The 24369-nt window shown below is 40.1% G+C and overlaps 1 protein-coding gene across 1 annotated transcript in view; it reads left to right on the top strand.

Moving 5' to 3' along the window:
* AGAP1 (ArfGAP with GTPase domain, ankyrin repeat and PH domain 1) overlaps window positions 1–24369 on the top strand; it is a 457470-nt gene that overhangs the window by 414626 nt on the left and 18475 nt on the right. Inside the window, exon 4 of the mRNA XM_058185245.1 lies at window positions 1441–1545. Coding sequence (XP_058041228.1) covers window positions 1441–1545 — 105 coding nt within the window. The remainder of the gene's footprint in view (window positions 1–1440; window positions 1546–24369) is intronic.

Raw genomic sequence — 24369 nt, 5'->3', positions numbered from 1 at the left:
AAAATCACATTCGTTGCCAAACTTGTACTGCCATTACAAATCCTTCTTTAACTTCTTTATTTCCCACTTGAATTTCTGATATCTGCTCTTTCATTTCAGACATCTCATCAGTTATTACTTTAAATTTTCTTCTATAAAGCCTTTTAAGTTCTCTTGTAACGCCTCTAAATTCAATGTTCTAGTCTCTGCTGTATGAGCTGGAGGCACCAGCTGATAAAGTTCCAGAGCTCTTTGTTACAGTAGACTTTAATTGTTTGGCTGCCATCTTCTATAAAATTATTTATTTATTTATTTCCAACTTCACTTTAAATCTTCTTAACCTCTAAAACACAGTCTTTTAAAGCAGTATTTAAAAATCTCCCTAGATTCTATCAGCAGGCAGCAAAGAGTTAAAGAGTAAAAGCAGCAAGTAACATGCAAATTACCAACTGCAGACGGCAACGCTGAAAGTATCACTTTCGCTTTCCACTCGTTAACTTGTTAACAATTCGCCTCCATTTTTTACTGTTTTCAAGCTTGTTACAAAGTATCGGGAATCGGCTTGGCTACTTGCATAAAGTTCTCCCACTTTCGTTCTGTCCGGTATAATCCTTTATTGTCCAAAATAAATCTCGGCGTTTGGTCGTGGTGATTGGTTCCATAAAGCAGAAGAATCCTCGGATCTGGAGCACTTCGGGTTACTGGAGGGAACTTAACCCTTCAAACCCCTTTTTTCTCAGGGGCTTTAGGGAAATTCAACCTCTGCCCTCAGCTCACCACCTTCTCCTTCTCCCGAAGAGGGGTTTTTCCGAACCGCTGGACAGCAGATTTAAGCTGTCCTAGCGATTCCACATAATCCAGAGGTTGGTGATCGTAAAGATCACCGCCATCACCTACGGTGCCAAACCGGAAGTCTACAGAGGAATTATTGAGTCTGTCATTTGCACCTCAGTCAACTATACAGGAACAAATTTTAATTGAGAATGAATCTGATAGATGTCTTAAATTGACTTCTCAAAGGTGTTATGGATGTTTCTCTGGCCCTTCTTTAGTTAGATGATATGCTCAACTTGAACAAGGGCCACTAACCACCTATCTACTGACAAGATAAGAGCAAAAAAAATTGACCACAAAGTAGAAGTAGCCTTCTAAGTTGCTTCATCTTCCTCTGTATATTGGGAGTTTTCTGGTACCACAGGTAAACTGCATTAGTGCAAGTGATTCAAGGCCATTGTTGCCCTGTAAGCAGCAGCTAGGGTCTTGGAGCATTAGAAACAAGTCTCAAGTTCCCTCTGAACCTAACAGAGATGATTCCACATTTGAACTAATCAAAGGTTAACCAAAACTGTTTGTCCTGGCTCATGTTTCTTTCAATCTAGTTTAAAACAAGTCATTCTATAGTTCAGAGATCTGTGGACAAATAATTTTGTTTTAATTTAGCTTTGCTATTTTTTTCAACAGGGAATGCTTTTAAAGCGAAGTGGTAAATCATTAAATAAAGAGTGGAAGAAGAAATATGTTACTCTTGGGGATGATGGTGTATTGACCTACCATCCGAGCATACATGTAAGTATGCATGCATTGATATGTATTCAAAGATCAAGTTCTGTAATCAAACTTAGGCCACAAAAGAATAACAATCCTATCAATGAAAAAAGCCTAATGAATAAATAGTATTGGTATTTTACAAATAGAGTCTATAATCAACTGGACTCTGCCCAGATTCACCATTTAAGGGAGATGGGAGGCATAAAAAATTATTAAATAAACAAATAAAAATAAAATATACTGTAAAGTATCATCAAAAACAAGAAAAGATTAAGACTAGGGAGCTAATTTTCATTACTTATTCTTGTTGGAAGTTGCCTTTTTAGTTGAAGTGATGGGGTGGAGGTAAACTATGCAAAAATTATTCCTCATAATTGGTATTATAATTGTTTAATTTTGCTGTTAATAACTTGCTATGAGATAGTAATTACATATATCCTAATCTACTGAGTCTATTGTTCTAAGCGTACATAAAAGAATATATTAATAAAGGATTATTTTGTTTACATGAGGATTACAATCCATTTGTAAAACCTAGCACGATAGTACTGTATGCTCCAGCCTCATTCCCCATATTATTAAGTGAATAAGGATAATTTAAGTGTTCTGATATCCTAGCATGTAATATCACTCTGTGAGAACTATCAGTGTAGTCTTGGCTACAAGAAAAAATATCATAGCTGTGAATCTATCAGAAACAATATTTTGCAGAACATTAGTTGTTTAGATTAGATTTTCTCATTTATGAGAGCTCAGAATTAGTAAGAACCACAATTTGTTATAAAACAGGGGCAAATGCTAGCAGACAGAACTTGGCACAAAATAAAAAACTAAGCTATTTGAAGAATACTTCATAGTTTTAATGAAGAGTTGTTTAGATACCCTGAATGAGACAAGAAAAGAGCTCATGTTCTTTGCTTGATTTGAGTGATTGTATAATTAAAAGATTTTATAGTTTTGTCATATTGGAATTCAATATAATGTAGACATAAGCAATAGAACAAAATCACACTAATATCTTAGACTTCAAAAACAGCTGATTTCAACAAACTTAGAGCGTAAGAGGGATTCCATGGATGAAAATCTTAAAGGGGAAAACAACTCAAGACTTGGAAAACTCAGAAAAATTTGATTATAAAAGCCCAGTCCACTATTATACCACTGAAATAGAAAAATAATCCAAAAAGAAACCAGCATTTCATTTACATGTGGCTTTTCATTTTGGGGAGAAACCCTTTGCAGTCTATATGACAAGAGTTGGTTCATTCCAACTCTCTGCCTACCCAAAATTTCATCTTGACTGAAGAGATTACTTGGAAGAGTAACAGAATGTATCAGTTTTAATAAACTCTGGTCCAGTTGCCATGATTTAACCATTTTGAGAAACCAGCATGGTTTCCCTAGTACTGGTCTCCTGCATGAGCAGGGGGTTGGACTAGATGACCTCCAAGGTCCCTTCCAACTCTGTTACTGTTTAATGTCATAAAGAACTCTGATAAACTGAAAGAAAAAAAGGATAAGTATAAAAAATGGAAAAAAGGGACACATAACTAAGGCAGAATACCAGCATATAGCCCAAATCTGCGAGAATGAAGTCAAGAAAGCTAAGGCTCAGAATGAACTAAGACTTGCAACAAATGTCAAAAATAATTTTTAAAAACCAGTTCTTTCAACATCTAAAAAACAACAACAAGAAAAAAGTCAAGGAAACAATTAGTCCACCAGAAGAAAGTAACAGGGAGCAGGCAGAAAGCAGAGCTGCTTAATCGTTCTTTGCATCTGTCTTCACACAAAAGGAAAAAATAGCCCAACCTACCAGAAACAAAACCGTAAAAGACAGACTAGAAGTACAAATTAAAATAGGCAAGAAATGGTAAGAGAACACCTGTCCAACCTAGATGAGTTCAGTGGTGAGAAAAGTAAGGTTTTACACTTTGTCAAGAAAAGAAATGTACAGGTATAGAATAGGTGGAATCTTGCTCAATAGCAGTAACTGCAAGAGGGATTTTGGAGTTCTAGTGGACAATCCCTTAAAAATGAGGTGATAGTGTGCTGCAGCTAACAAAAAATCAATGCAATCCTATATGATTCTATCCCTCTACACTAACAGAGGGATAGAATCAAAATCACATGAAGTGTTAGCACTGCTTTACAATGCCTTGCATTCACTTTTAAAAAAGATGATGAGACTTGAGAGAAAAATGCAGAGAAAAGCAACAAAGTTGTGGGTGCTCCATCACTGGAGGATTTTAAGAAGAGATTAGACATCCATTTGTTTGAAATGGTATAGGTCTCCTGCTTGAGCAGAGGTTGGACTAGAACATGGGTGTTCATCATATGACATTTTGCAACATTTTGCCTCTTCGCGGAGTTGGGGTGGGCATGGCCTGCATGTGACTCATCTGGCCTGCGGGCCACCAGTTTGACACTGTTGGACTAGAAGATCTCCTTCCAACTCTGTTATTTTATTATTCTGTTATTCTGAAAGAGGAGTACTGACTTGAGTGTTTGACAAATTCAACTTTAAATTGGAATAATACTTGCTTTCACAATATAATGTTTTGGAAGATGGAAATTAATCATAACAAGAATACATAAGAATAAAAAAGAAGCTAGAATGAAAGAACTTATGATTAACAGCAATGATAGACAAAAGAGCAAGAAAGAGCAAGAATTGGTCAGCACCAGGTGAAGATGCAGTTTTTGGTTGAAACATCTGACTAGCCTACAGCCACTCGTTGCCAAGCATTTCAACAACATACTGCTAGGAGGTGAAAGTGAAGAGTAGCTAACTACTGGCAAAATCTACCTGATGAAAGATCCAGCAAAACGGACAGCACCAGCCAACTACAAGCCAATTAGGTGCTTACCAAAAACTTTCAAATTGCTAACTGGTGTGGTAACTGATGCAGTTACTGATCTGAAAGAAAACCACACCAACAGCAGAGGAACAAAAGATAAACTCCTATTGACAAGATGATTTTGGAAAACTGCAAGAGAAGGAAGATTGAATATAGCATGGATTGATTACAGAAAGGTATTTGACTCTCTGTCACATGATTGGAAGTGTCTAGAAATAATGAGTCAGTAGAAACATCAAAAGCTTTCTGCAAAGATTGATAGCCCAATGGATAACATTGATAACATCGATGGCCCAATGATAACCCAATGGATGACATGGTTGCAGATTAATGGTGAGAAGCTGAAAGAGGTTAATATTAAGAAATGAATATTTCAAGGAGATTCACTATTACCACTGCTGTTTGTCATCACATTGATTCCTTTATCAAAAATACTAAATAACTCAGGCCATGGCTATCAAACATCAAAAACATTTGCCTGGCCATTCTACCTCCTTTACAGAGATGATTTGAAGCTGTATGGAAAAACACCATCTGAAATAGAATTGGTGCTCAACACTGTCCATATACATTGACATTGCAATGGAGTTTAGATTGGATAAATGCACCATGTTTACCATTAAATGGGAAAATAGTGAAAACTGAAAGAAGTGCCCTACGGAAATAACATCAATAGTTTGGATGAAGATGATCACTACAAATACCTGGCATTCTTCAAGCTGACAACATCAAACACACTGAAGTCAAGAAAAAGGTTATAAGTGACTACATCAAGCAACTGAAGAAGATTTTAAAGTCCAAACTCAGTGGAGGGAATATCATTAAAACAATAAACACCTGGGGCAATTCCAGTCATTAGATATGCAGTTGGAATAGTGGACTGGACTCAATAAGAAATAAAAGCCATGGCTAGGAAAACCAGAAAAATAATGACAATGAATCATCCCCTTCATTTTCACAGTGACTTGACAGACTCTAGTTACCAAGGAAAATTGGTGGGCATAGAATGTTGCAATCATTCTTCTGATGGCTGAATAAGAAAAAAGGGAATCGGAAGGACAATGTATATGCATTGAAGCAGTATACCAGGAAGACTTACTGAAGAATATTGAAGAGACCAAACTGACTTACAAGAAGGACCAAATGATGAACAAAAGGAGGCATGGGAAGACAAAAGATTATATTGCCAGCAAAAATATAGCAGGGAAAACAGATAATAAAAAGACCTGGCAATGGCTAAGAGCAGGAAAATTGAAGAAAGAGACAGAGGGCTAATTCTGGCTGTACAAGACTAAGCCAAGAACAAATGCATACAAAATCAGAATTGAAAAGACAGCAGCAGATAGCAAGTGTCACCTATGCAAAAAAGCTAAAGAAGCAGTGGACTACCTGGTTAGGTGCTGCAAGAAGATTGCACAGACTGATTACAAGCAACGGCATGGTGCATTGGAAGATCTCCAAGAAATATCATTTGCCTGCAAGCAAGAACTGGTGGGACCATAAAATAGAGAAAGTCATAGAAAATGAAGTTGTTAAATTGCTCTGGGGCTTCAGAATTCAGACAGACAGGCACCTGCCACATAACACCCCAGGCTTAACAATTGTCAACAAGAAAGAAAAAAAACCTGGATAGTGGATGTGGCAGTACCTTCAGACAACAGAATCAAATTGTTGTGCCTTGTCCTCCCTCCTCTCCTCAGCTGGGCCCCTCCCTCCTCCTGCCGGGCCTGCTATCAGATTCAGAGTCTGATAATGAAGAGGAAGAGCCTGACATGCCTCCAGCCCCCAGCCCTGGCACCATGCCTGGACAGAATGTCAGGAATGAACAAACAAACCTCACTCCTACAGCGTGTGAGCACGAAGCCGGCCACGTGCTAGAATTGCCGGCAGCAGATCCAGAGGAAGGGAATTCACAGTGGATGGATCCCCGCTTCCGGAGATCTGAGAGGCGACGTCAGCAGAAGGAAGGGAGGGGCAGGCCTGGATAAGTGCTGAGTCATGGAGCCACACCCCATGGCCTATATAAAGGATCTGTTTTTTGGCATTCCTTGAGTCAAGCAAAGTCTCATCTGGTTTGCTGAAGTCACACCTTGGATTCCTGCCTGCCCTGAGAAATCTGAAAGGAATTTGGCAAAGCTGCAGAAGCTTCGTGGCCACGCTTGATACAGACTTCCCAGACCCGGTCGTCGGAGGGGGAGGGGGACACGACAAGAATAGAAAAAACTGGAGATCACAAAACACTAAGACCTGCAAATAGTAATAGAACGACTGTTGCAAAATAGTCATTGAACCTTTGTCATGGTCAGATCACTCTCTTCTTCGCCTGGACTTTCTGACCGCCATTCACCACCGCAGGGAGGCGGAGCCGATACGTTGGTTCCGCCCCAGGCGCCTGATGGACCCGGATGGGTTCCGGACGGAGCTTGGGCCATTTCCTGAGGGTCTGGCTCACGGCTCGGCTGAGGAACTTGTTGCAGCCTGGGAACGGGCCGCGGCGGGGGCCTTAGACCGTGTCGTGCCTTTGCGGCCTCTGACCCGGCGCAGGTCCCAACCGGCTCCTTGGTTCTCCGAGGAGCTGAGAGGATGAAACGCGGAGAAGACGCCTAGAGTTCCTGGAGGTCTAGCCGTTCGAAGCTGATCGGACACTAGTGAAGTCCTATACTAGGACTTACCTAGTGGCATTGAGGAAGCGGTAGCTCGCCTCCTCCCTCATTGCATCGGCAGATAACCGCCCAGCCGCCCTGTTTCGGGTGACTCGCTCCCTCCTACACCAGGGGGAGCGGGGCGACCCGTTGCAGGGACGTGCTGAGGAGTTTAACGGTTATCTATACGATAAAATCGTTCAGCTCCGGGATGGTCTGGACCAAGATTGCGGTGATGCGGGTGAGATGCTCGAGGGCGGTCTTGGTGACATTGTTTGGGATGAGTTTGACCCTGTGGCTCCCGAGGACATGGACAGGTTGTTGGGTAGGTTGAATGCCACCACGTGTTTACTGGACCCGTGCCCCTCTTGGCTGGTGCTGGCCACTCGAGAGGTGACACGAGGCTGGCTCCAGGCGATTACGACCGCTTCTTTGGTGGAGGGTGTCTTCCCGCCTGCCTTGAAAGAGGCGGTGGTGAGGCCCCTCCTTAAGCCTTCCCTGGACCCGGCTGTTTTAGGTAATTATCGTCCGGTCTCCAACCTTCGCGGCGAAGGTTGTAGAGAGTATGGTGGCATATCAATTTCCTTGCACCTGGATGAAACTGTCTATCTAGACCCGTTCCAGTCCGGTTTTCGGCCCGGTTACAGCACGGAGACGGCTTTGGTCGCGTTGGTGGATGATCTCTGGAGGGCCAGGGATAGGGGTTGCTCCTCTGCCCTGGTCCTATTAGACCTCTCAGCGGCCTTTGATACCATCGACCATGGTATCCTGCTGCGCCGGTTGGAGGGATTGGGAGTGGGAGGCACCGTTTATCGGTGGTTCTCCTCCTATCTCTCCGACCGGTCGCAGTCGGTGTTGACGGGGGGGCAGAGGTCGGCCCCGAGGCGCCTCACTTGTGGGGTGCCGCAGGGGGCGATCCTCTCGCCTCCTGTTCAACATCTACATGAAGCCGCTGGGTGAGATCATCAGTGGTTTCGTGTGAAGTACCAGCTGTACGGATGACACCCAGCTGTACTTTTCTACACCGGACCACCCCAACGAAGCTTTCGAAGTGCTGTCCCGGTGCCTGGAGGCCGTACGGGTCTGGATGGGGAGAAATAGGCTCAAGCTCAATCCCTCCAAGACAGAGTGGCTGTGGATGCCGGCATCCCGGTACAGTCAGCTAAATCCGCGGCTGACCATCGGTGGCGAGTCATTGGCCCCGATGGAAAGGGTCCGCAACTTAGGCGTCCTCCTGGATGAACGGCTGTCTCTAGAAGATCATTTGACGGCCGTCTCCAGGGGAGCGTTCTACCAGGTTCGCCTGGTACGCCAGTTGCGCCCCTTTCTGGACCGGGATGCCCTATGCACGGTCACTCACGCACTCGTGACGTCGCGCCTGGATTACTGCAATGCTCTCTACATGGGGCTCCCCTTGAAGGGCATCCGGAGGCTGCAGTTAGTCCAGAATGCGGCTGCGCGGATGATAGATGGAGCCCCCCGTGGCTCCCGTATAACACCCATCCTGCGCAGGCTGCACTGGCTACCTGTGGCTTTCCGGGTGCGCTTCAAGGTGTTGGTGACCACCTTTAAAGCGCTCCATGGCATTGGGCCGGGTTACTTACGGGACCGCCTACTGCTACCGAATATCTCTCACCGACCCGTGCGCTCTCACAGAGGGTCTCCTCAGGGTGCCGTCAGCGGCAATGTCGTCTGGCGACGCCCAGGAAGGGCCTTCTCTGTGGGGCCCCCACCTCTGGAATGAACTACCCCGGACTTCGTCAGCTTCGGACCTCGGACCTTCCGCCGGGCTTAAAACACATTTATTTAATTGTGCAGGGCTGAGCTAAATTTTAAATTTTAAATTACTGGTTTTTAAATTGGCTTTTATTTTATATTTTTAATTTTAAATTAATAGGCGTTTAGAATAAGTTTTTTAACTGTTTTTATATTTCTTACATTGTATTTATGTGTTTTAAATGCCTGTACACCGCCCTGAGTCCTTCGGGAGATAGGGCGGTATATAAATTTGATAAATAAATAAATAAATAAATAAATAAAAGCAAGCAAAAGTAGTACCAATAGTCATAGATGACTTGGATGCAATCCCAAAACAATTGGATCATCACTTGAAGAGCACTGGCATTGACAAATTCAGTATCCATCAATTGCAAAGACGGCTTTACTCGGAACAGCTTACATCCTGTAATGATATCTATAACGCCGTCAAACATCCAGATATGACCCCCCCAAAAAAAACAACTTTTCAAAAAAAAAAACCCCATCCAGATATGCCTGTCCCAGATCCTTGGAAAGCACTTGATAATTAGTCTGTGATCTTTTGTGTGCTGCAGTATTATTATTATTATTTTATTTACACAAAATGACAGTATACACAGCAAACGAGATAACTAGGCTGGATTTCGTATCACAGATCACTGGTCAAACACTTTCCAAGCGTTTAGGATTGTGTGATGTATCGGCGAATTATGAGAGCAGATCCCAGTAAGGTGGCCTTCTGCAGCTGACCGATGGTGATCTTGTCAGCGCCAATCATTTTTAAGTGCTTGCCTAGGTCTTTAGGCACAGCTCCCAGAGTGCTGAGTACCACTGGAACCACCTGCACTGGTTTATTCCAAAGTCTTTGCAATTCAAGTCTCAAATCTTGATATCTGGTGACTTTTTCAAGTTGTTTCTCATCGATTCTGCTGTCACCAGGTATAGCAATGTCGACTATCCACCTTTTTTTCTTTTCCACAATCATGATATCTGGGGTATTGTGTTCCAAAACTTTATCAGTCTGTATTCGGAAATCCCACAGTAGTTTTGCATGCTCATTTTCAATCACTTTTTCACTTATGATCCAGTTCTTTGCTACAGGCAAATGGTAGTTGTGACACAAGTACCAGTGGACCCTCTGAACAACTGTGTTGTGACGTTGTTTGTAGTCGGTCTGAGCTATTGTCTTACAGCAGCTCAGTATGTGATCAATGGTTTCATCTGCTTCTTTGCAGAGTCTGCATTTGGGATCATCAGCAGATTTTTCTATTCTGGCTTTGATTACATTTGTTCTAATGGCTTGTTCTTGGGCCGCAAGAATTAGGCCTTCTGTTTCTTTCTTCAATGTTCCATTGGTCAGCCATAACCAGGTCTTTTCCTTATCTACTTTTCGTTGGATGTTTTCAAGGAACTGTCCATGCAGTGCTTTGTTATACCAGCTGTCAGCTCGAGCTTGCATCGCTGTTTTCCTATATTGATACTTGGTTTGGCGTACTTTTAGCAGTTTCCTCTTGTTGACCTCCATCAAAGCTGGTTCAACACTGTCTTTCACATAATCTGCCAGAGCATGTTTCTCTTCTTCGACTGTCTGCTTCACTTGCAAAAGTCCTCTGCTGCCTACCTTTCTGGGCCAATATAGCCTGTCAACGTCACTACATGGGTGCAGAGCATAGTGTATGGTCATCAGTTTTCTTGTTTTCTATCCAGGCTGTCTAGCTCTGCCTGTGTCCAGTTTACAATTCTAGCAGTATATCTGATAACGGGTATGGCCCAGCTGTTTATAGCCTTGATGGTGTTACCACCATTAAGTTTACTTTTTAGAAGTTTCCTGATACTTTGCATATATTCTTTGCTGACCACATTTTTCACTTGCCCATACTTGATATTGTCCAGCTGCAATATGCCCAGGTATTTGTAGGCTTCGGGTTGATTGCACTTGATGGTTTGTCCATTGGGCATTTCAGTTCCATCACTTTCTACGATCTTCCCTTTCTTCAGTGCCACTGTGGCACATTTGTCCAGGACGAACTCCATGCTGATGTCAGTGCTGAAAACTCGAACTGTATTGGTCAATGACTGGATTTCAATTTCTGATTTTCTGTATAGCTTCAGGTCATCCATGTACAGCAGGTGAGAGATTTTCTGTGAATTTTTAGCAGTTTGATGACCCAGGTTAGTTTTCTGTAAAATTGTTGACAGGGGGATCATAGCAATGATGAACATCATCATCATCATCACCATCATCATCATCATCATTATTATTATTATTATTACTACCACCACTACTACTACTACTACTACTACTACTACTACTACTATTATTGGCTAAAAGACCTGACCAGCCTCCAACATCGCATGGCCACTCAATTTGATCAAATTGGGCCTCTGGGCCTCTGGTGGCTCAACAGACTAAGTAAGTCTGTTATTAACACAGCTGCTTGCAATTACTGCAAGTTCAAATCCCACCAGGCCCAAGGTTGACTATGCCTTCCATCCTTTATAAGGTAGGTAAAATGAGGACCCAGATTGTTGGGGGCAATAAGTTGACTTTGTATATAATATACAAATGGATGAAGACTATGGCTTAACACAGTGTAAGCTGCCCTGAGTCTTCGGGGAAGGGCGGGATATGAATTCAAATTTAAAAAATGCTTCAAAATGCAATAAGCGAAGAATGGCTAACAGCTGGATGAACATACTTGATAATAAAAGATCCAGAAAAGGGTACAGAGTTAAGCAACTATCACCCAATTACTTGTCTGCCAATAACATTTCAAACTTTTTACAAGAATACTGGCAAATTCAGTATTCAATCATCTGATGGAAAACAGTTTGTATCCAGTAAAAAAAGTAAAAAAAGTAAAAAAAAGAAAATTATAAAAAATCAAGAGGAACAAAAGATCGGAGACTTCCGGCAGCTCCACTCTCTTCGATGGATTCCTGAAAGGCGCCTGCGCTGGGATTCTGTAAAAAGCCGGCAAATACAGCGAATATCAGCTGTTCACTGGCTGAAAGTACTTTCCCCGGGTAAAGGGGAAAGGAAAGAGCAGAGGAGGGATAGGAAGAACTCCCTAGAGGCCCCGCTTTCTCGATTTGAAAGCGGGGAACTCGAAGGGGAAAGTTCCCTGGAAATCCCTCTGCAGCAGCTCCAGACCCAGCGTGTCTCTGCTTCGGCAGAAAGAGAAGAAAGAGACCATCTCTGCTTCAAATGATTGCTATGGATTTTAATAAGCAGACGGAACAAACACAAGAGATCAGTCATTTAAACTGCAAGTATTAAATCTGACTTCTATTTTTTTTAAAACTTTTTTCCACTTACAATCAACATTGAAACAAAATGGCGCTCGTTAGTTGCTGAGAAAGTGATAGTGAATGCAGACTCTATCGTATCGTGCTGGACTGTAAGCAGAACAGACTGGATTTTTGCTTATTTTTAATTTTTTCTTTTTTTATTTGGGTCTAAACGGACTGCTGGATTACTTTAGTTTGCTTAGGTATTTGAGAAGGGGACTCTCAGTAAGAATTTGGCCATGAAGGTTCTTTCAGAAGAATGGATTTGTGACTTTATACAGGAATATAGAGAGAAAATGTATGTAATTATCCAAAAATATGAATTGATAAAAAATCGGGATGTTTTGGATGAGAGTTTGGAGGAAACTAATCAGTCCAATCAGTACTTGGAAAATGGAGTGGATAAAAGTGGATAAAGTGGATAAAGCAAAAGTGGATAAAAATGAAGATATGATCATGAATAAGCAAGATGATGTAAAGAGGCTTTCTTCGAAAGATTTGGATGAAACACCTGAATTTGCGTTACAAGAGGTTGTTTCCCGAACCGATAAAATACACAGGGCTAATGCTTTACAAGAGTTTTCTTTCCGGATTGATGGAATATATGGTAGTAATTTGTGGATTGCTGGACAAAAGGAACCATTAGGAGATATTGTGATTGACTTTTTAAAAGGAGTAATGAAGAAAGACAGAGACTAATGCATCGAAAAAAACGGCAAGAGACAAAAGTATTATTCTTGAAAGAAGTTTTTTTAAAAAAATATTAACAGATAAAAATATTAGCGTTCCTGAAAGACTATATGCAAGAAAGATCTGGAAGAAATGGGTTGATTATATGTTTGATATAGATCACAAAAGACTAGATATTTGGAATTATATTGGATTTTTTTTCTCTTAAGCTTGTGTACTAAGAAAAATGGTGATGGTCAAAAAAGGAAGGACTAAAGTTGAATAGAGATTGCAATTTGCTGTATCGAAATTATGTAATGTGTTTTACTGAATTGTAAATAGAATATTCTCGAACGACTTTGTAAAAAAGATTTTGGGGAAAAATGGGTTGATTATATGGTTTATAGAAGTTACAAGGGAGATATTCTCTGAATTGGTTTGGATTTTTAAGCATTATCTGGTTTTAAATACTTTAGGATTAATATATTTTATCAATGTTAATTGTTATTTCTTGAAGGATTTTGGTTATGTAAGGGGGAAGTCAGAGCCAGAAAGGAAAAATTTGTATAATTGTTTTGGAATAATTTAGCTTATGTTTGTTTTTAAACTATACCTTATGGGTGTTCTGGGAAAGGGAAAATTTAGTGAATGATTGTTTTTTGAACTATACCTTGTGTTTGTTCTGGGAAGTCGGAGGGAGGGTGGTTTTGGAAGGAGGGGAGGGGGAAGGAGGGGAAAAAGGGGGGAATTTTGTAAAAACTTTTTCAATTAAAAAAAAGAGGAACAAAACATCAGCTGCTCATTGACAAAATGGTACTAAAAATGCAAAACGAAAAATGAATTTAAATATGGCATGGATTGATTACAAGAAGGCATTTGACTCATTACCCCACAGCTGGATTAACACCTATCTGGAAAACTTTGGAATCAGTAAAAATATTTGTACGTTTTTGAAAGCAAATATGCAAAAATGGAAAACAGTTCTAACAGCAAATGGGGAGAACATTGGTGAAGTCAACATCAGATGAGGAAACTTCCAGGGGGACTCACTTTCACCACTACTGTTCAACATCGCATTAATTCCATTGGCAATAATCCTACGAAACACAAAACTGGGATACTAACTCTCAAGCCAACATGGCAAGATAAACCATCTACTATACTTGGATGACTTAAAATGTATGAGAAAAGCCCCACTGAACTTAAATCAATACTCAACACAGTTCAACTGTTCAGCAGCAACATCAAAATGAATTTTGGACTTGAAAAATGTGCTATATTATCCATGCAGCAAGGAAAAATGGAAAAAAGAGAAGGATAGAACTGAGAAATGGAAACATAATAAAAGCATTAGCAAAGGATGATGGGTACAAATACCTAGGCATATTGGAAGCAGATAACATCTTGAATGGAAAAGTCAAAGAGTCAACGCAAAAGGAATACATCAGGAGGGTTCACAAAATATTAAAATCAAAGCTAAATGCTAGAAACATAATTAAAGGCATTAATACATGGGCAGTTCCAGTGATATGCTGCTCAGCTGGAATCATCAACTGGACTTTGGCTGAACTAGAAAACTTGGACCGGAAAATGCGCAAACTTTTGAATATGTACCATGTTTTACAACCACGAAGTGATATCGACAGGTTGTACCTGCCAAGAAAAATAGGGGCAGAGAACTATTGCATATCCATTAAACTGTAGAAAAAGAAAAACGAAGTTTGAATGATTATGTGAACCAAAGTACAGAAAAATTGCTGCAGGCTGTGAAAACAGAAAACATTATAAAAACAACAGAAACAAAGGCAGAATATAAGGAAAAACAGCTGGATGACAGATTAAATAGATGGAAAACCAAAGCTTTGCATGGACAGCACTTGAAAAACTTTGAAGGAAAATGTGATGACAACTTTACATGGGCATGACTTAAGATGGGAACCATCAAGAAAGAAATGGAAGGTTTAATACTCGCTGCTCAAGAACAAGCACTACAAACTAATGCCATGAAAGCAAAGATACAAAAATCCACTGACAATCCAAACTGCCGACTTTGCAACAACAAAGTCAAAACTGTTTCACATTTAATATGTGAATGCAGCAAAATCGCACAAACTGATTTACAAAACTAGACACGACTAAGTTGCTAAAATAATCCACTGGTCATTATGTAAAAAATACGAATGATGATGATGATGATGATGATGATAATAATAATAATAACAATAACAATAATAATAATAAGTAGTGAAATATTTTCCTTCTTTTCTGAGCTGAATTCAAGCCATTAACATTCCATGACAAATTCTATTTGCCATTACTGGCCTCCTGAAGCTTTGAAGCAAACAACGGAAGATCCTCCTCCGGTATCTTCCGTCTGGCTCCTCCCACAGCTTCCATACTGGGGTCCTGACTTTTACTTTGAGACTGTTGCTCTTCTTTACGCTTAAGAGCTCCTCTTGTCACCCTTTGCTCTTGTGGTTCCTCTAATGCTGGCAGCAATAAAGGCTCTTGAATCACCACGCCTTCTTGAATCTCTTGAAGTTTTTCTATCACTTCTGTTTCAACTTTCAAAACTGTAGAAAGAAAATCCTTTGCCTTTAAAACAGTGTCAATTCTATATCTCCTTCCTTGATAAAATACTGTCAGTCCAACTGGCACCTCCCATCTGAATTGAATCTGATGTTTTTTAAGTTGTTGTGTAAAAAAAACAAATTCCTTCCTATCTCTTAACATCTTGGAAGGAATCTCTTTCAACACCTTCAGCTCCTGTTCTCCAATTTTTAAAGTTGTCTGATATGAAACTTGCAGAATCTGATTTCCCATAGTTCTTTTCACAAAATAAACCACAATGTCCCGAGGAAGCTTTCTCTGTCTTGCGATCCAGGAATTAACTCTATATATTTTATCAATTTGGTAAGCTACCTCTTGGGGTTCCACTTCAATAAATTCAGCCAATGCTTCTGATATAATTTTTCTTAAGTCTTCTCCTCGCTGTTCTTGCATACCACGAATTCTAAGAGCTCCTTCCATAAGTTTATATTGTAATATCACAACCTGATCTTCATTTTGATCCACTTTTTTCTGAACACCTTGCATTTTATCTTCTAAATGCTTATTTGACTGAGAGATCTGTTGCATTTCCTCTTCCAATCCCTCAATTTTTTTACTCAGTCCTTGAACTGCCATGAGAATATCTTCTCTTATTTTTGCATTAAAATTCTCCATCATCTCTTTTTGCCTATCTTCAGAAAGTTTTAATTGTACTTTCAATATATCCTCAAGACTTGGTTCAGATCCCCTTCTTCCAGAAGGCTTTAAAGGTTTAGCTGCCATTCTGTCTTCAAAAAGATCAGGAATTTAAACTTAACAACTTTCCTTTACTCCATTCAGTATAAGAGAACTCCGTTTGTAACAATCCACAAATAATGCTACTTTGTTGTACTAAAAAATTTTACTTTCACTTTCAGACGCCATTTTAAAAGTCAATTAATCAGAGACAAAGAAAGGTTTCAGGTTTCAAAAAGGGAGTCGGTATACTTGCCGTGTTGATTCTACATCAAAGATCGAACGCTTGTGAAATTCCCGTCTGCTTAGAAAATCAATCAATTTAATAAGTCCTTTTGAGCAGAAGCGACTCTCCTACTCCTTTTTCCTGAAAAAAAAAACAGGAGCGCGTTTGAAGTTGGAGATAGTGGAATTCGGTGGGATCATAAATCCAGGAAAATTCGCTCTTAAGAGCAAACCCCCTGTCTAGATCTACCACTTTTCCACAGCTCTGCACACCCCCTTATGCCCAAAGGGTATGCTAAGGTCAGTGAACAGTGATTTATACTGTTTCACTGACTTTTACAATCTTCTAACGCGGAGTGCCCTATTAGAGCACCCAGCAGGAGCGATGACGTGATTTGCCTGCAAGAGACACATATAAAATTATCAGACCAAAAATACTTAATAAACTCAAAATTAGGTAAACATTTTGTTGCATTAGCTTTGGAAAAGAAGTATGGAATTGTTGTATATATCAGGAAGGATATACCAGCTAAGTTAATTGAGGCAGATACTCAAGGAAGATTTATTGCTATTGAACTGGTGATAGATGCAAAAAAGACTTTGCTGATAGGTATTTATGCACCTAATCAGCAACAAGAAAAGTTTTATAAAATGTTACACGAGAGGTTGATCTTCTGGGATTATAGTTCGTTTATTTTATTAGGAGACTGGAATGGAGTAATTGATACAAGAAGTGATAAGAGAACCTCTTCCAAGAAGATACCTATACATGCAAAACTACCAAAATCCTTTTTTGAAATGATGGAAGACTTTGAGTTTAGAGATATATGGAGGTTACGGAATCCAGATGAGAGAGATTTTACTTTTTTTCCCGATAGGCACCAATCTTTCTCACGTATTGATTTTATTTTAATTTCTAATGACTTGCTTTCTAGGGTGAAGAAAATGAAGATATTTCCGAGGTGTTTAACTGACCATAGCCCAGTATGGATGGAATTATTACAAGGGAAAAAAGGTGGTAGAACATGGAGGTTGAATGAAAATCTGTTTAGATATGAGGATAATGTAAATCATTGTAAGAAACATAACATAATAACATAACATAACATCAGAGTTGGAAGGGACCTTGGAGGCCTTCTAGTCCAACCCCCTGCCCAGGCAGGAAACCCTACACCATCTCAGTCAGATGGTTATCCAACATTTTCTTAAAAATTTCCAGTGTTGGAGCATTCACAACTTCTGAAGGCAAGTCGTTCCACTTATTAATTGTTCTAACTGTCAGGAAATTTCTCCTTAGTTCTAAGTTGCTTCTTTCCTTGATCAGTTTCCACCCATTGCTTCTTGTTCTACCCTCAGGTGCTCTGGAGAACAGCCCAACTCCCACTTCTCTGTGGCAGCCCCTGAGATATTGGAACACTGCTATCATGTCTCCCCTGGTCCTTCTTTTTGTTAAACTAGACATACCCAGTTCCTGCAACCGTTCTTCATATGTTTTATCCTCCAGTCCCCTAATCATCTTTGTTGCTCTTCTCTGCACTCTTTCTAGAGTCTCAACATCTTTTTTACATCGTGGCGACCAAAACTGGATGCAATATTCCAAGTGTGGCCTTACCAAGGCATTATAAAGTGGTACTAGCACTTCACGTGATCTTGATTCTATCCTCTGTTTATGCAGCCCAGAACTGTGTTGGCTTTTTAACAGCTGCTGCACACTGCTGGCTCATATCTAGATGGTTATCCACTAGGACTCCAAGATCCCTCTCACAGGTACTACTATTGAGCAAGGTACCACATATACGGTACTGGTGCATTTTGTTTTTGGCCTAAATGTAGAACCTTACTTTTTCACTGTTGAATTTCATTTTGTTAGATAGCGCCCAATGTTCAAGTCTGTCAAGATCTTTCTGTAACTTGAGCCTATCTTCTGGAGTGTTGGCTATTCCTGCCAGCTTGGTGTCATCTGCAAATTTGATGAGTTCTCCATCTATCCCCTCGTCCAAGTCATTGATGAAGATGTTGAAGAGTACTGGGCCTAAAACAGAGCCTTGGGGTACTCCACTGCATACTTCCCTCCATGTGGATGTAGTTCCGTTGAGGACTACACGTTGAGTGCGGTTGGTCAGCCAGTTACGAATCCATCTGGTGGTGGTGCTGTCTAACCCACATTTTTCTACTTTATCTAGTAGTAGGTTATGGTCTACTTTATCAAATGCTTTACTGAAGTCCAAGTAAATTATATCAACAGCATTCCTCTGGTCTACTAATTTTGTCATTTTGTCAAAAAATGCGATGAGATTAGTCTGGCATGATCAGTTTTTGACAAACCCATGTTGGCTTTTGGTTATTACTTTGTTTGCTTCTAGGTGTTCGGTGATTCGTTGCTTGATTATCTTTTCCAGAATCTTCCCCGGTATTGAGGTCAGACTGATAGGTCTGTAGTTTCCTGGATCTGTTTTTTTTCCTTTTTTGAAGATGGGAACTACATCAGCTCTTTTCCAGTCCTCTGGCAGCTCCCCTGTGCTCCAGGATCTTTGAAAGATATAGTTCAGTGGTTCTGAGATCACGTCTGCCAGTTCCTTCAGAACCTTGGGGTGTAATCCATCCGGTCCTGGTGATTTGAACTCGTCTAGGGTAGACAGGTGTTCACTTACCATTTTCTTCCCTATTTTAACTTGTGTTTCTAATCTGTTTTTTGTAGTGCTGTTTTTGATAGGTTGGATTGTTTTTCCTTTTGTGTAAAGACAGATGCAAAATATGAGTTAAGTAGATCTGCTTTCTCCCTGTTGCTTGTCATCTTCTTGCCACTTTCTCCCAGCAATGGGCCAATTGTTTCCTTGACTTTTTTCTTGTTTTTAACATGTTGGAAGAAGCTTTTTTTATTATTTTTTACTTTTGTCGCTAGCCTTTGTTCATTGTGAGCCTTAGCTTTCCTCACTTCATCTTTACAGGCTCGGGCTATTTGCTGATATTCTGCCTTAGTTATTTGCCCCTCTTTCCACTTTTTATATTTGTCCTTTTTGTCTTTCAATTTGTCAGATAGTTCTTTATGCATCCATGCTGGTTTCTTTTGTGATCTACTATTTTTCTTCTTCATTGGTATTGTGTTAGACTGTGCTTTTATAATCTCACTTTTCAAAATTTCCCAAGCTTCTTGAGTTGTTTTCCCCCTGAGGATTCTCATCCATTGAATCCTTCTCAAGATCTCTCTAAGTTTATTGAAATTAGCTCTCTTAAAGTCCAAGACTCTAGTTTGACTTTGTTCTACTACTTGTATTTGCTTAATGTTGAATTCCAATATTGCGTGGTCACTTGCCCCAAGGTTCCTGTAGCTTCAACACCTTCTATCATTTCATCTCTGTTAGTGAGAATTAAGTCCAATATGGCTGATCCTTGTCGCCTTCTCTATTTTTTGGGAAACAAAGTTGTCTGCTAGGTTTGTTAGGAACCTGTTGGATTTTCCACTTGGTGCAGAGTTTGTTTCCCAGTTGATGTCAGGGTAGTTAAAATCCCCCATTACTACTGTGATGTGCTTCCTACATACCTTAGTTAGCTGACTAGCAAAAAGTTCATCTACTTCCTCTGTTTGGTTGGGTGGCCTATAGTATAGACCTATGGCAATATCGTTTTCACCCTTTTATATTGACCCAAATACATTCAAGATGATTTTCATCATTGTTGTGCTCTATTTCTGTAGAGATGTAGTTATTTCTTATATAGTGCAACTCCACCTCCTCTTTTATTTGGTCTATTTCTTTTAAATAATTTATATCCCTCTAGCTGTATGTTCCATTTGTCAGTTTCATCCCACCAAGTTTCCGTAATGGCAACAATATCATATCTACCCTCATTTACTTGGATTTCTAATTCACCCTGTTTATTCCTCATACTCTGTGCATTGGTGTATAGACATTTGAGTCCATTTGGATTGATCTTGTGTTTACTGTCTACATAACCTGTGTTGACTGCCCTACTTTCATGCCACCTGTTGGTTTAGTGCACATGGTATGGCACTCACTGTTAAATGCTTGGTTTTGCTTGATAGCATGGTTGATAGTCTTACCCATACAGACATCTATGTTACATGCACTGATAACCCTTTTAGTTTTCGATTGCTGGGGACAGAAATTTTCTATATCAGTTAATTCTCTGTCCCCACTGTTCAGTTTAAATGTTTATCCAGAAAATCTGTGAATGTATTGCTAAGTAACTCAGTCCCTTTCTTTGATGGATGCAATCCATCTCTTTGTACAATTTTTCATTGGACCAGTTGCAGACATCATGACTAATAAAACCAAAGCCTTCCTTTACACCACTCCTTTAGCCACACATTAAACTCCACTACACGCTGGCCTTTACCTTTTTGTTCCTTATGTACTGGTAAAACCTCTGAAAAGTTAAGCCTACAACCTATGCTATTAAGTTCATACCCTAAGCTCTGGAAATCATTCTGCACAGAAAGCACATCCTTTTGGGACAGATCATTTGTGCCAAGGTGTATAATAGCATCAACATCAGAATCCTTACTGGCATTCTTGACTGTGTTAAGAATCGTCTCTTGTCTCTGCTGGCAGTAGCACCAGGTAGACACCTGACGTCTTTCAAAACCTCCATATCCTTTCCTAAATTTACATCCCTTACAATTGAATCACCAATCAGAAGGTGGCTTCTCTTTTTGGATACCTTGCTCTTCTTGTGTGACCGATCTGTAATACTTGATACACACTTTTCCAAAGTAGGTTCACACTTTTCCAAAGTAAGTTCTTCATCTTGAACCATAATCCCTTGATTGTTTGAGTTAAGAGATTCTAGATATGTAATCTGTCCACGTAGACTGCTAATTTGTTTACAAAGAGGACAGTACCCAAATTTGAAAAAGGTACTGCGAAGACAGCTGCAAAACAAGTATTGCACTGAACTAAGCCAGTCATTTTGAATAGAATAAAATCACAATCTCAAGTGGACCAACCCTGAATATATTATTTATTTTATTTAAAGTGAAGATTCACTCACGTGCTTTTCTGAAGCAAATCAGAAAGAAATGCAGAAATATTCCACCCCAATTCACCTTAAAGCAGCAGCTCAAACTCACGTGCTTTTCTGAAGCAAATCAGAAAGAAATGCAGAAATATTCCACCCCAATTCACCTTAAAGCAGCAGCTCAAACTCACGTGCTTTTCTGAAGCAAATCAGAAAGAAATGCAGAAATATTCCACCCCAATTCACCTTAAAGCAGCAGCTCAAACTCACGTGCTTTTCTGAAGCAAATCAGAAAGAAATGCAGAAATATTCCACCCCAATTCACCTTAAAGCAGCAGCTCAAACTCACGTGCTTTTCTGAAGCAAATCAGAAAGAAATGCAGAAATATTCCACCCCAATTCACCTTAAAGCAGCAGCTCAAACTCACGTGCTTTTCTGAAGCAAATCAGAAAGAAATGCAGAAATATTCCACCCCAATTCACCTTAAAGCAGCAGCTCAAACTCACGTGCTTTTCTGAAGCAAATCAGAAAGAAATGCAGAAATATTCCACCCCAATTCACCTTAAAGCAGCAGCTCAAACTCACGTGCTTTTCTGAAGCAAATCAGAAAGAAATGCAGAAATATTCCACCCCAATTCACCTTAAAGCAGCAGCTCAAACTCACGTGCTTTTCTGAAGCAAATCAGAAAGAAATGCAGAAATATTCCACCCCAATTCACCTTAAAGCAGCAGCTCAAACTCACGTGCTTTTCTGAAGCAAATCAGAAAGAAATGCAGAAATATTCCACCCCCAATCCACCTTAAAGCAGCAGCTCAAACTCACGTGCTTTTCTGAAGCAAATCAGAAAGAAATGCAGAAATATTCCACCCCCAATCCACCTTAAAGCAGCAGCTCAAACTCACGTGCTTTTCTGTAGCAAATCAGAAAGAAATGCAGAAAAATTCCACACCGAATCCACCTTAAAGCAGCAGCCCAAACTCACGTGCTTTTCTGAAGCAAATCAGAAAGAAATGCAGAAATATTCCACCCCCAATCCACCTTAAAGCAGCAGCTCAAACTCACGTGCTTTTCTGAAGCAAATCAGAAAGAAATGCAGAAATATTCCACCCCCAATCCACCTTAAAGCAGCAGCTCAAACTCACGTGCTTTTCTGAAGCAAATCAGAAAGAAATGCAGAAATATTCCACCCCCAATCCACCTTAAAGCAGCAGCTCAAACTCACGTGCTTTTCTGATTGCTGGGGAAAATTTTCCACATTATCAGTTAATCTCTGTCCCCACTGTCCGGGTTTAAATGTTTATCCAGAAAATCTGTGAAATGTATTGCTAAGTAACTCAGTCCCTTTCTTTGATGGATGCAATCCATCTCTTTGTACAATTTTTCATTGGACCAGAAGTTGCAGACATCATGACTAATAAAACCAAAGCCTTCCTTACACCACCCTTTAGCCACATTAAACTCACTACACGCTGGCCTTTACCTTTTGTTCCTTATGTACTGGTAAACCTCTGAAAAGTGTAAGCCTAATAACCTATGCTATTAAGTTCATACTTAAGCTCTGGAAATCATTCTGCACAGAAAGCACATCCTTTGGGACAGACTTTGTGCTAAGGTGTATAATAGCATCAACATCAATCCTTACTGGCATTCTTGACTATCTTAAGAATACGTCTCTTGTCTCTGGCAGTAGCACCAGGTAGACACCTGACGCCTTCAAAACCTCCATATCCTTTCCTAAATTTACATCCCTTTACAATTGAATCACCAATCAGAAGGTGGCTTTTTTGGATACCTTGCTCTTCTTGTGTGGCCGATCTGTAATATTGAGACACACTTTTCCAAAGTAGGTTCACACTTTTCCAAAGTAAGTTCTTCATCTCGAACCATAATCCTTGATTGTTTGAGTTACTCACAACTTCTTGACCTGTCACTTAGTGTTCCTATTTAGGTCCAATAAGGCACTATATCTAATTGGGACACAATAAAGCTTTGTGTTTATGGTTCACAGCTCTCACCCCTGCCAGATCCCACGGTTGTCCATACTGCCCTTTCAAGGATCTTTGTAGGTGTGGGGCTGATGGCTCAGCAGCTGGAATGGCTGAATTAAAACTAATTTCTGCTTGGAGAGCATAGATTAGAGATTCTAGATATTCATAATCTTGTTAATTACAAAGGGGACAGTGCAAATTCAGAAAAAAGAAGACAGTACCCAAATTTGAAAAGGTATCATGAATAGAATAAAATCACAACAGCTGTAATTAACCAAGTGATTAGATTAGATTTTGAAGCCAAATCAGAAAGAAATGCAGAAATATTCACCCCAATTCACCTTAAAGCAGCAGCTCAAACTCACGTGCTTTTCTAAAATCATATTATTAGTATTTTTTCACACTAAGCTAGTGACTTTTCTGAAGCAAATCAGAAAGAAATGCAGAAATATTCCACCCCCAATCACCTTAAAGCAGCAGCTCAAACTCACGTGCTTTTCTGAAGCAAATCAGAAAGAAATGCAGAAATATTCCACCCCAATTCACCTTAAAGCAGCAGCTCAAACTCACGTGCTTTTCTGAAGCAAATCAGAAAGAAATGCAGAAATATTCCACCCCAATTCACCTTAAAGCAGCAGCTCAAACTCACGTGCTTTTCTGAAGCAAATCAGAAAGAAATGCAGAAATATTCCACCCCAATTCACCTTAAAGCAGCAGCTCAAACTCACGTGCTTTTCTGAAGCAAATCAGAAAGAAATGCAGAAATATTCCACCCCAATTCACCTTAAAGCAGCAGCTCAAACTCACGTGCTTTTCTGAAGCAAATCAGAAAGAAATGCAGAAATATTCCACCCCAATTCACCTTAAAGCAGCAGCTCGTGCTTTTCTGAAGCAAATCAGAAAGAAATGCAGAAATATTCCACCCCAATTCACCTTAAAGCAGCAGCTCAAACTCACGTGCTTTTCTGAAGCAAATCAGAAAGAAATGCAGAAATATTCCACCCCAATTCACCTTAAAGCAGCAGCTCAAACTCACGTGCTTTTCTGAAGCAAATCAGAAAGAAATGCAGAAATATTCCACCCCAATTCACCTTAAAGCAGCAGCTCAAACTCACGTGTTTTTCTGAAGCAAATCAGAAAGAAA

The sequence above is a fragment of the Ahaetulla prasina genome, chromosome 1, assembly GCF_028640845.1.
Source record: "Ahaetulla prasina isolate Xishuangbanna chromosome 1, ASM2864084v1, whole genome shotgun sequence".
NCBI classification, from domain to species: domain Eukaryota; kingdom Metazoa; phylum Chordata; class Lepidosauria; order Squamata; family Colubridae; genus Ahaetulla; species Ahaetulla prasina.
This window is presented reverse-complemented; position numbering and strand designations above follow the sequence as displayed.